Source organism: Leucoraja erinacea, chromosome 18, assembly GCF_028641065.1.
Source record: "Leucoraja erinacea ecotype New England chromosome 18, Leri_hhj_1, whole genome shotgun sequence".
NCBI lineage: Eukaryota > Metazoa > Chordata > Chondrichthyes > Rajiformes > Rajidae > Leucoraja > Leucoraja erinaceus.
In genome coordinates, this window is record NC_073394.1 from 36565898 (window position 1) to 36579442 (window position 13545).

At 44.7% G+C, this 13545-nt stretch overlaps 1 protein-coding gene across 1 annotated transcript in view; it reads left to right on the plus strand.

Moving 5' to 3' along the window:
* Positions 1 to 13545, plus strand: part of LOC129705977 (uncharacterized) — a 126055-nt gene that overhangs the window by 17816 nt on the left and 94694 nt on the right. Inside the window, exons 5-14 of the mRNA XM_055649951.1 lie at positions 2881 to 2910; positions 3530 to 3562; positions 5247 to 5276; positions 6298 to 6327; positions 6951 to 6980; positions 7999 to 8028; positions 8649 to 8681; positions 9990 to 10019; positions 10593 to 10622; positions 11243 to 11275. Of these exons, the coding sequence (XP_055505926.1) occupies positions 2881 to 2910; positions 3530 to 3562; positions 5247 to 5276; positions 6298 to 6327; positions 6951 to 6980; positions 7999 to 8028; positions 8649 to 8681; positions 9990 to 10019; positions 10593 to 10622; positions 11243 to 11275 (309 nt within the window). The remainder of the gene's footprint in view (positions 1 to 2880; positions 2911 to 3529; positions 3563 to 5246; positions 5277 to 6297; positions 6328 to 6950; positions 6981 to 7998; positions 8029 to 8648; positions 8682 to 9989; positions 10020 to 10592; positions 10623 to 11242; positions 11276 to 13545) is intronic.

The window sequence follows — 13545 nt, forward strand, 5'->3', positions numbered from 1 at the left end:
GCACCAACGGTCCTGGGCTAACTGGTCTATTATTCCTGTTTTCTCTCTCCTGCCCTTATTAAAAAGTGGGATAACTTTAGCTACCCTCCAATCCACAAGAACTGATCCTGAATCTATAGAACATTGGAAAATTATCACCAATGCATCCACAATTTCAAGAGCCACTTCCTTAAGTATCCTGGGATGCAGACCATCAGGCCCTGGGTATTTTTTCAGCCTTCAGTCCCATCAGTCTACCCAACACCATTTCCTGCCTAATGTAGATTTCCTTCAGTTCCTCCATCATCCTAGATCCTCAGGCCACTACTATATCGGGAAGATTGTTTGTGTCTTAAGACGGATACAAAGTATTTGTTCAACTCCTCTGCATTTCTGTTCCCCATAATAAATTCACCTTTTTCGGTCTTCAAGAGTCCAACTTTGGCCTTAACTAATATTTTCCTTTTCACATATCTTAAGAAACTTTTACTATCTTCCTTAATATTCTTGGCTAGCTTACCTACGTACCTCATCTTTCCTCCCCACATTGCCTTTTTAGTTATCTTCTGTTGCCCTTTAAACGTTACCCAATCCTCTGGCTTCCCGCTCATCTTTGCTACGTTGTATTTCTTCACTTTAATGTTTAAACTGTCCCTGACGTCCCTTGTCAGACACGGTCGCCCCTTTCACCCCTTGGAATCTTTCTTCCTCTTTGGAATGAACTGATCCTGCACGTTCGGGTATTATTCCCAGAAATACCTGCCATTGTTGTTCTGCTGTCATCCCTGCTAGTGTATCTTTCCAGTCAACTTTGGCCAGCTCCTCCCTCATGGCCCCATAGTCACCTTTGTTCAACTGTAATACTGACACCTCTGATTTACCCTTCTCCCTCTCAAATTGTAGATTAAAACTTACCATATTATGGTCACTACCTCCTAATGGCTCCTTAACCTCAAGTTCCCTTATCAAATCCGGTTCATTACATAACACTAAATCCAGGATTGCCTTCTCCCTGGTAGGCTCCATTATAAGCAGCTCTTCTTCATCTTGCGTATGGCGTGCACAGCCGAAAGATGTAGAACAACTTGTTCCATTAGATGTTATTGGATTGTGCACGCCGGGTCAATTGCATTCGTCAAATCAGGGCGGACCACATGAAGGTTGCAATCTTCCACCCCATAAGCTGCTCTAAGAATCCATCATGGAAGCACTACACAAACTCCCTTTCTTAGAAACATAGAAACATAGAAATTAGGTGCAGGAGTAGGCCATTCGGCCCTTCGAGCCTGCACCGCCATTCAATATGATCATGGCTGATCATCCAACTCAATATCCCGTACCTGCCTTCTCTCCATACCCTCTGATCCCCTTAGCCACAAGGGCCACATCGAACTCCCTCTTAAATATAGCCAATGAACGGGCCTCAACTACCCTCTGTGGCAGAGAGTTCCTGAGATTCACCACTCTCTGTGTGAAAAAAGTTCTTCTCATCTCGGTTTTAAAGGATTTCCCCCTTAAGCTGTGACCCCTTGTCCTGGACTTCCCTAACATCGGGAACAATCTTCCTGCATCTAGCCTGTCCAACCCCTTAAGAATTTTGTAAGTTTCTATAAGATCCCCTCTCAATCTCTTAAATTCTAGAGAGTATAAACCAAGTCTATCCAGTCTTTCTTCATAAGACAATCCTGACATCCCAGGAATCAGTCTGGTGAACCGTCTCTGCACTCCCTCTATGGCAATAATGTCCTTCCTCAGGTTTGGAGACCAAAACTGTACGCAATACTCCAGGTGTGGTCTCACCAAGACCCTGTACAACTGCAGCAGAACCTCCCTGCTCCTACACTCAAATCCTTTTGCAATGAAAGCTAACATATAATTCGCTTTCTTTACTGCCTGCTGCACCTGCATGCCTACCTTCAATGACTGGTGTACCATGACACCCAGGTCTCGCTGCATCTCCCCCTTTCCCAATCGGCCATCATTTAGATAATAGTCTGCTTTCCCGTTTTTGCCACCAAAATGGATAACCTCACATTTATACACATTATACTGCATCTGCCAAACATTTGCCCACTCACCCAGCCTATCCAAGTCACCTTGCAGTCTCCTAGCATCCTCCTCACAGCTAACACTGCCCCCCAGCTTAGTGTCATCTAAAAATTTGGAAATATTGCCTTCAATTCCCTCATCCAGATCATTAATATATATTGTAAATAGCTGGGGTCCCAGCACTGGGCCTTACGGTACCCCACTAGTCACTGCCTGCCATTGTGAAAAGGACCCGTTTACTCCTACTCTTTGCTTCCTGTTTGCAAGCCAGTTCTCTATCCACATCAATACTGAACCCCCAATGCCATATGCTTTATCTGGCTTCATCTTTTACAGCGGGACTATGACTATTACACACCAGGTATGCAGATGTAACGGTCATGGTCTGATCCAGAGACAGACATTTAATATCAGTTTATATCACAAGCATGTCTCCACACCATGACACTCTCCAACTATCCCTGGTCAATGTTATTTCGGGGGAGCTGCATTGGCTGAGCAGGAACTGGGGGCTGAAGTCAGACCCCACTGTGACAGGACTGAGTCAGTGAGAGCTCCTGTTGGGAGGCTGGTTCCCTCTAGTGAACAATTCCTTCACACAGATCAGGTTGGTGTCTGGTGCGATGACTGCTGGCCAGTGGACATCACATGATTGGGGTGAGCATGCAGTTGCTCAGGACTGTGTTGTCTCCAGATCCTGTTCCAAGTAGCGACCGTTGTATCACTGGATCTCTCCATCATCACATTGGAATAATTAAACCTTTATCATACATCTGTTTTTTTAATAACTCGATGTGATCAGCGTTGATGTATTTTACTATGAAGTGATATTTGAATCTTTCTCCCTCTCAGAATATGGCCCGCACCATCCTCCCAGTGAAGGTCAGTCACAGATTGCATGTCCTTGAATTTAGATAACTGTCAAAGATCCAATTATCCCCAGAGACAGAACCCTTTATCTCTGACACTGGCTGTGGATTTGGTGAAGATCTGCTTGTCCTGTGAATCCATCTTCTTCTCGGGCACTCGCTCAGCATGGAGGGTGACTCGTGTTTTGTGGGTCCTCCGTTGATGAGAATGTGGGAGCTGCAGACTCTTCCACAGATTGGGCAGTGGGTTCCTGATGGGAAAGGAGGGCGGACAGATTATCAGGTGGTTCCCTCCCTTTGCTGTATATTACGGGTTTCTCTCTTCTGCTTATGGACTGGATATTTGCAACACCATCCTGCTCATCTTATTCATGTTGTTGTGGCACGTTCTATAACAGGATTTAAAAAACATTTGGACAGGTGTATAGTAGTAATGTTCAGAGGATTTTGGTCTAACATAGGCAAATCAGATTAGGTCTGGTGGTGCATTTGGTTGACATGGACAAACTATGCCAAAGGGCTTTTTACCATGCTGTATAAGTTCAGTCCCTTCTCCCTGTTATTTAAATGCATCAATATTATCAGTGTTGATGGATTTTACCAGGAAGTGATGTTTGAATTCTTCTCCCCAGCAGAACATGGCAACTACCCACCACCCAGTGAAGGTCAGTCACAGTTTCCATGTCCTTAATTGGAGATAATTGTGAGGGAATTATTTCTTCCCATAATCATCATCATAGTTTATTAGTTAAGTATGTTTTGCTACATACGAGGAATTTGATTGGCCGTACAGTCATACCAATAAAAAGCAACAAAACACACAAAATACATTTTAACATAAACTGACACTGGCTGAGGAGCTGGTGAAGATCTGTTTGCATCTGAATATCTGTGAACACCCAAAAACCCCACAAAGTGCTGCAGTAACTCAGAGGGTCAGGCAGCATCTTTGGAGAGCACGGATAGATGACGTTTCAGTTTAGGACTCTTCTTCTAGTCAAGAAGATTCTCGTCAAAATGTCACTTCATTGTCCTCCAGAGATGCTGCCTGAGCTGCTGTTACTCCAGTACTTTTTATCTTTTTATTTAAACCAGCAGTTCCTTGTGTCAACTCTGTGTATCTCCAGTCTGTGCTCTTGTTGCTCTTGACTGATATCTGACCATCTTTTACGGCGGGACCCCATGACTATTACACACCAGGTGAGCAGATGTGATGGTCGCGATCTGATCCAGAGGCAGATATTTAATATCAGTTTCCCTCCTGTGAAGACAAGCATGCCTCCACACCATGACACTCTCCAACTATCCCTGGTCGATGTTATTTCGGGGGAGCAGTGTTGGCTGAGCAGGAACTGGGGGCTGAAGTCTGTCCCCACTGTGACAGGACTGGGCCAGTGAGAGCTCCTGTTGGGAGGCTGGTTCCCTCTAGTGAACAGATTCCTTCACACGGATCAGGTTGTTGTCTGGTGCGATGACTGCTCACCAGTGGACATCACATGATTGGGGGGAGCATGCAGTTGCTCAGGACTGTGTTGTCTCCAGATCCTGTTCCAAGTAGCGACCGTTGTATCACTGGATCTCTCCATCATCACATTGGAATAATTAAACCTTTATCATACATCTGTTTTTTTAATAACTCGATGTGATCAGCATTGATGAATTTTACTGTGAAGTGATATTTGAACCCTTCTCCCTCTCAGAATATGACACACACCATCCTCATAGTGAAGGTCAGTCACAGATTTCATGTCCATGAATTGAGATAATTGTTAAGGATCCATTGATCCCCAGAGACAGAACCCTTTATCTCTGACACTGGCTGTGGAGTTGGTGAAGATCTGCTTGTCCAGTGAATCTGTCTTCTTCTCGCTCAGCATGGAGGGTGACTCGTGTTATGTGGGTCCTCCGAAGATGAGGTCAATGTGGGAGCTGCAGACTCTTCCACAGATGAGGCAGTGGGTTCCTGGCGGGAAATGAGGGCAGACAGATTATCAGGTGGTTCCCTCCCTTTGCTGTATACTACGGGTTTCTCTCTTCTGATTATGGACTGGATATTTGCAACACCATCCTGATCAGCTTGTTCATGTTGTTGTGGCAGGTTCTATAACAGTATTTAAAAAACATTTGGACAGGTGTATAGAAATAAATGTTCAGAGCATTTTGGCCTAACATGGTCAAATCAGATTAGCTCTGGTGGTGCATTTGGTTGACATGGACAAGCTATGCCAAAGGCCCTTTTACCATGCTGTATAAGTTCAGTCCCTTCTCCCTGTTATTTAAATGCATCAGTATTATCAGTGTTGTTGGATTTTTACCGGGAAGTGATGTTTGAATCCTTCTCCCCAGCAGAACATGGCAACTACCCACCACCCAGTCAAGGTCAGTCACAGTTTCCATGTCCTTAATTGGAGATAATTGTGAGGGAATAATTTCTTCCCATAATCATAATCATAGTTTATTAGTTAAGTATGTTTTGCTACATACGAGGAATTTGATTTGCCATACAGACATACCAATAAAAAGCAACAAAACACACAAAATACATTTTAACATAAACTGACACTGGCTGAGGAGCTGGTGAAGATCTGTTTGCATCTGAATATCTGTGAACACCCAAAAAACCCACAAAGTGCTGCAGTAACTCAGAGGGTCAGGCAGCATCTTTGTAGAGCACGGATAGATGACGTTTCAGGTTAGGACCCTTCTTCTAGTCAAGAAGAGTCTTAAATCAAAATGTCACTTCACTGTCCTCCAGACGTGCTGCCTGAGCTGCTGTTACTCCAGTACTTTGTATCTTTTTATTTAAACCAGCAGTTCCTTGTGTCAACTCTGTGTATCTCCAGTCTGTGCTCTTGTTGTTCTTGACTGATATCTGACTTCATCTTTTACGGCGGGACCCCATGACTATTACACACCAGGTGAGCAAATCTGATGGTCGCAGTCTGATCCAGAGGCAGACATTTAATATCAGTTTCCCTCCTGTGAACACAAGCATGCCTCCACATCATGACACTCTCCAACTAGCCCTGATTAATGTTATTTCGGGGGAGCAGCGTTGGCTGAGCAGGAACTTGGGGATGAAGTCAGTCCCCACTGAGACAGGAGTGAGAGCTCCTGTTGGGAGGCTGGATCCCTCTGGTGAACAGATTCCTTCACATGGATCAGGTTGTTGTCTGGTGCGATGACTGCTCACCAGTGGACATCACATGATTGGGGTGAGCATGCCTCCAGATCCTGTTCCAAGTAGCGGCCGTTATATCACAGGATCACTGGATCTCTCCATGATCACATAGGACTAATTAAACCTTAATCATACATCTGTTTTTTTTTAAATAAGTTTGTCTGATCAACGTTGATGTATTTTACTGTGAAATTATATTTGAATCCTTCTCCCTCGCAGAATATGGCCCGCACCATCCTCCTAGTGAAGGTCAGTCACAGATTGCATGTACTTGAATTGAGATAATTGTCAAGGATCCATTTATCCCCAGAGACAGAACCCTTTATCTCTGACACTGGCTGTGGAGTTGGTGAAGATCTGCTTGTCCTGTGAATCCATCTTCTTCTCGGGCGCTCGCTCAGCATGGAGGGTGACTCGTGTTTTGTGGGTTCTCCGTTGATGAGAATGTGGGAGCTGCAGACTCTTCCACAGATTGGGCCGTGGTTTCCTGACGGGAAAGGAGGGTGGACAGATTATCAGGTGGTTCCCTCCCTTTGCTGTATATTACGGGTTTCTCTCTTCTGCTTATGGACTGGATATTTGCAACACCATCCTGATCAGCTTGTTCATGTTGTTGTGGCAGGTTCTATAACAGGATTTAAAAATCATTTGGACAGGTGTATAGAAAGTAATGTTCAGAGCATTTTGGTCTAACATAGGCAAATCAGATTAGGTCTGGTGGTGCATTTGGTTGACATGGACAAACTATGCCAAAGGCCCTTTTACCATGCTGTATAAGTTCAGTCCCTTTGATCTGTTATTTAAATTCATCAGTATTATCAGTGTTGATGGATTTTACCAGGAAGTGATGTTTGAATCCTTCTCCCCAGCAGAACATGGCAACTACCCACCACCCAGTGAAGGTCAGTCACAGTTTGCATGTTCTTAATTGGAGATAATTGTGAGGGAATCATTTCTTCCCATAATCATAATCATACTTCATTAACAAAGTGTGTTTTGCAACATACGAGGAATTTGATTTGCCGTACAGTCATACCAATAAAAAGCAACAAAACACACAAAATACATTTTAACATAAACTGACACTGGCTGAGGAGCTGGTGAAGATCTGTTTGCATCTGAATATCTGTGAACACCCAAAAAACCCACAAAGTGCTGCAGTAACTCAGAGGGTCAGGCAGCATCTTTGTAGAGCACGGATAGATGACGTTTCAGGTTAGGACCCTTCTTCTAGTCAAGAAGAGTCTTAAGTCAAAATGTCACTTCACTGTCCTCCAGACGTGCTGCCTGAGCTGCTGTTACTACAGTACTTTGTATCTTTTTATTTAAACCAGCAGTTCCTTGTGTCAACTCTGTATCTCCAGACTGTGCTCTTGTTGTTCTTGACTGATATCTGACTTCATCTTTTACGGCGGGACCCCATGACTATTACACACCAGGTGAGCAAATCTGATGGTCGCAGTCTGATCCAGAGGCAGACATTTAATATCAGTTTCCCTCCTGTGAACACAAGCATGCCTCCACATCATGACACTCTCCAACTAGCCCTGATTAATGTTATTTCGGGGGAGCAGCGTTGGCTGAGCAGGAACTTGGGGCTGAAGTCAGTCCCCACTGAGACAGGAGTGAGAGCTCCTGTTGGGAGGCTGGATCCCTCTGGTGAACAGATTCCTTCACATGGATCAGGTTGTTGTCTGGTGCGATGACTGCTCACCAGTGGACATCACATGATTGGGGTGAGCATGCCTCCAGATCCTGTTCCAAGTAGCGGCCGTTATATCACAGGATCACTGGATCTCTCCATGATCACATAGGACTAATTAAACCTTAATCATACATCTGTTTTTTTTAAATAAGTTTGTCTGATCAACGTTGATGTATTTTACTGTGAAATTATATTTGAATCCTTCTCCCTCACAGAATATGGCCCGCACCATCCTCCTAGTGAAGGTCAGTCACAGATTGCATGTACTTGAATTGAGATAATTGTCAAGGATCCATTTATCCCCAGAGACAGAACCCTTTATCTCTGACACTGGCTGTGGAGTTGGTGAAGATCTGCTTGTCCTGTGAATCCATCTTCTTCTCGGGCGCTCGCTCAGCATGGAGGGTGACTCGTGTTTTGTGGGTCCTCCGTTGATGAGAATGTGGGAGCTGCAGACTCTTCCACAGATTGGGCCGTGGTTTCCTGACGGGAAAGGAGGGGGGACAGATTATCAGGTGGTTCCCTCCCATTGCTGTATATTACGGGTTTCTCTCTTCTGCTTATGGACTGGATATTTGCAACACCATCCTGATCAGCTTGTTCATGTTGTTGTGGCAGGTTCTATAACAGGATTTAAAAATCATTTGGACAGGTGTATAGAAAGTAATGTTCAGAGCATTTTGGCCTAACATAGGCAAATCAGATTAGGTCTGGTGGTGCATTTGGTTGACATGGACAAACTATGCCAAAGGACCTTTTACCATGCTGTATAAGTTCAGTCCCTTCGATCTGTTATTTAAATGCATCAGTATTATCAGTGTTGATGGATTTTACCAGGAAGTGATGTTTGATTTTTTCTCCCCAGCAGAACATGGGAACTACCCACCACCCAGTGAAGGTCAGTCACAGTTTGCATGTTCTTAATTTGAGATAATTGTGAAGGATCCATCTATTCCCATAATCATAATCATACTTCACTAACAAAGTATGTTTTGCAACATACGAGGAATTTGATTTGCCATACAGTCATGCCAATAAAAAGCAACAAAACGCACAAAATACATTTTAACATAAACATGTTGACATAAACTGACACTGGCTGAGGAGCTGGTGAAGATCTGTTAGCATCTGAATAACACTCAAAAGCCCCCACAAAGTGCTGCAGTAACTCAGAGGGTCAGGCAGCATCTTTGGAGAGCACGGATAGATGACGTTTCAGGTTAGGACCTTTCTTCTAGTCACGAAGATTCTCGTCAAAATGTCACTTCACTGTCCTCCAGAGATGCTGCCTGAGCTGCTGTTACTCCAGTACTTCGTATCTTTTTTATTTAAACCAGCAATACAATACAATTTATTTATTTATTTATGTATTTGTCACTTGACCCTCATAGAGGCTCAAGTGAAATGTTGTTTCTGCAGTCATACATACAAGAAAAAAAAAGACCCAAGACACAACACAATTTACACAGACATCCATCACAGCGCATCTCCACCTCGCTGTGATGGAAGGCAAATGAAACGTATCTCTCCCCTGCACTTCTCTCTCCCCCCGATGTCAGAGTCAAAGACAGAGCCCCCGGTGGGCGATAACAATTGTCCCGCGGCCATTAACGCCGCGCCGGGTGATGCAAGGCCACGCTCCGGGTCTTGTTGGAGCCCCGGGCGGGCGCTGGCAAAGTCCCGCAGCCGTTGAAGCCACGCCGGGCGATGATGTAAGGCCCCGCTCCAGGTCATCCTCGACCCCGCTACTCGGGCGGGAGAAGTTGTTGTTGCGGAAGCCGTTCCTTGTGTCAACTCTGTGTATCTCCAGTCTGTGCTGTTGTTGTTCTTGACTGATATCCGACTTCATCTTTTACGGCGGGACCCCATAACTATGGCACACCAGGTGAGCAGATGCGATGGTCGCAGTCTGATCCAGAGGCAGATATTTAATATCAGTTTCCCTCCTGTGAACACAAGCATGCCTCCACATCATGACACTCTCCAACTAGCCCTGATTAATGTTATTTCTGGGGAGCAGCGTTGGCTGAGCTGGAACTGGGAGCAGAAGTCAATCCCAAGTAGCGGCCGTTGTATCACTGGATCTCTCCATCATCACATTGGAATAATTAAACCTTTATCATACATCTGTTTTTTTAATAACTCGATGTGATCAGCGTTAATGAATTTTACTGTGAAATGATACTTGAATCCTTCTCCCTCGCAGAATATGGCCCGCACCATCCTCCCAGTGAAGGTCAGTCACAAATTTCATGTCCATGAATAGAGATAATTGTCATGGATCCATTGATCCCGAGAGACAGAACCCTTTATCTCTGACTGGTTGTGCAGTTGGTGAAGATCTGCTTGTCCAGTGAATCTGTCTTCTTCTCGGTAGCTCGCTGCTCCCTCGCATGTCTCCACACCATGACACTCTCCAACTAGCCCTGATTAATGTTATTTCGGGGGAGCAGCGTTGGCTGAGCAGGAACTGGGGGCTGAAGTCAGTCCCCACTGAGACAGGACTGGGTCAGTGAGAGCTCCTGTTGGGAGGCTGGTTCCCTCTGGTGAACAGATTCCTTCACATGGATCAGGTTGTTGTCTGGTGCGATGACTGCTCACCAGTGGACATCACATGATTGGGGTGAGCATGCCTCCAGATCCTGTTCCAAGTAGCGGCCGTTATATCACAGGATCGCTGGACCTCTCCATCATCACATTCGACTAATTAAAGCTTAATCATACATCTGTTTTTTTTTTAAATACGTTTGTCTGATCAACGTTGATGAATTTTACTGTGAAATTATATTTGAATCCTTCTCCCTCACAGAATATGGCCCGCACCATCCTCCTAGTGAAGGTCAGTCACAGATTGCATGTACTTGAATTGAGATCATTGTCAAGGATCCATTTATCCCCAGAGACAGAACCCTTTATCTCTGACACTGACTGTGGAGTTGGTGAAGGTCTGCTTGTCCTGTGAATCCGTCTTCTTCTCGGGCGCTCGCTCAGCATGGAGGGTGACTCGTGTTGTGTGGGTCCTCCGTTGATGAGAATGTGGGAGCTGCAGACTCTTCCACAGATTGGGCCCTGGTTTCCTGACGGGAAAGGAGGGTGGACAGATTATCAGGTGGTTCCGTCCCTTTGCTGTATATTACGGGTTTCTCTCTTCTGCTTATGGACTGGATATTTGCAACACCATCCTGATCAGCTTGTTCATGTTGTTGTGGCAGGTTCTATAACAGGATTTAAAAAACATTTGGACAGGTGTATAGAAAGTAATGTTCAGAGCATTTTGGCCTAACATGGGCAAATCAGATTAGGTCTGGTGGTGCATTTGGTTGACATGGACAAACTATGCCAAAGAGCCTTTTACCATGCTGTATAAGTTCAGTCCCTTCGATCTGTTATTTAAATGCATCAGTATTATCAGTGTTGATGGATTTTACCGGGAAGTGATGTTTGAATTCTTCTCCCCAGCAGAACATGGCAACTACCCACCACCCAGTGAAGGTCAGTCACAGTTTGCATGTTCTTAATTTGAGATAATTGTGAGGGTGTTTTGCAACATACGAGGAATTTGATTTGCCGTACAGCAATCCCTGAAGTTGCACATTTGGTTCCCACACCCAATCATTGATGACATTGCTGATATCTAAGGCCCAGGCACTGATCGTTGTGGCATTGTCCAGTCACCTGCTGCCAGCCCGAAACACACCTAGTCATTCCTCATCCCTGTTTTTGGTGTGTCTGCCTGCTCTATTAAAAATCATATTAGATAAGGCAGGACCTTCACAGTGTATGGTAGAGCTCTGGGCAGCATTGTGAGGCAGAACGATCAGGGAGTATAGATACATAGATCCCTGAAAGTGGCATAAGAGACAGACAGGATAGTTACACCTCATTTAACCTCATCTACTGTATCCATGTCGACTCTTATACATTGGTGAGACCAAATGTAGACTGGGCGATTATTTCGCTGAACAACTTCGATCAGTCCGCCTGGGCTTACCTGATCAACCTGTTGCCAAACATTTTATTCCCCTTCCCATTCCCACAATGACCTCTCTGTCCTTGGCCTCCTCCATGGTCAGTGAGGCTAAACACAAATTGGAGGAACAGCATCTCATATTTCGCTTGGGCAGCTTACCACCCAATGGTATGAATATTGAATATTGATTTCTCTAACTTCAAGTAACCCCTGTATTCCCCCTCTCTCCATCCCTCCCCCATCCAAACCACACCAGCTTCTCGTTCTCACCTTGCAAACAGTTAACAATAGCTTGTTTCCTTTAGCATCATTCATCTTTCATTCATTTGTTCTATATCTCTCCACATCACTGTCTATTTCTCTTGTTTCCCTTTCCCTTGACTCTCAGTCTGAAGAAGGGTCTTGACCCGAAACATCACTCATTCCTTCTCTCCAGGGATGCTGCCTGTCCCACTGAGTGACTCCAGCATTTTGTGTCTATCTATGGTTAAGAAGGCTTTAAATACATTGGTCTACAGCAGTCAGTGTATTGAGTGTAGAATGTTGTGACATTATGTTAGAGTTGTACAATGCATTGGTGTGGTTGCATTTGGAATACGATGCTCAGAGTTGGGACACTGTCATTTGGTCACCCTATTATGGGAAGGATGTCATTAAGTAGCAAGATTTACAAGGATGTTGCTTGGACTTAAGGGGTTGTGTTATAATGGAAAGGTTGGGCAGGCTAAGACTTTATTCCTTGGAGTGCAGGATGCTGATGGTCCATTATCACATTGGACTAATAGAAACTTTACCTTTCATCTGTTTTGTTGTTAAATAACTTGGCTCTTCTCCCCAGCAGAATATGACAAGCACCGTCCACTCACTGAAGGTCTGTAACAGATTGCACGGTCCTAGAATTGTGCTACTTGTCATGGATCCAATTGTTACCAGAGGCAGAATCCTTTGTCTCTGTATATTATTAAATCACTCCCAGCTGTAACGAGCCGGTGACATAGAGAGATATAGAACAAATGGATGACAGATATGCAAAAAAGTAACGATGATAAAAGAAACAGGCCATTGTTAGCTGTGGGTTAGGTGAAAACAAGTTACAGACAATGAGACTCAACAAGACAATTTGGGTGGGGGAGGGATGGAGAGAGGGGGGATGGAAGGGTTACTTGAAGTTAGAGAAATCAATATTCACACTGCTGTGTTGTGAGCCCGTTTCAACGCTGTACCTCTAAACTAAACTGGTGCAGTTTTATCAAGATGTAGATCCACGTGTCTCCATGCAGTATTTAAGTATCTGTGCACACCCAGTCTTGGTGACTGATACCTGATTTCCTCTTTCACAGCAGTGCCTCCAGCAGCTCAGCAGAGAGGTCAGCCCTAGTCTGACCAGAGGCCCTTCATTGAGAGACTGTCACCCCTCCATAACTGCCTATATACTATTATTGGTCACTTCTGCCAGTGTTTCAGTGTTTGCTACAAACTGGGAATCCAGTCAGCATTTGAACACAGCATAAGCGTACAGCAGCGTACAGCAGTGTACATTACACTCTCAACAATTTATTTTCTTCCACTGACCTGTGAAACTGACCTTGCGATCCTCCGTCACTATGGCTTTGACTTTGAGACAAAAGCCCTTTGCTCAAGTGGTGAAATCCTTAATTATGAGAGGGGCCGAGTGGATCGCTGATGTCAGTGAGTTAACTAGCGTTCCCTGTGGTCCCTCTGGACATGCTGTTGAGCACAGGGACCTGTCCACAGTTTTAAATCATTTTTAATGGGCCCTGTTTCAAAATTT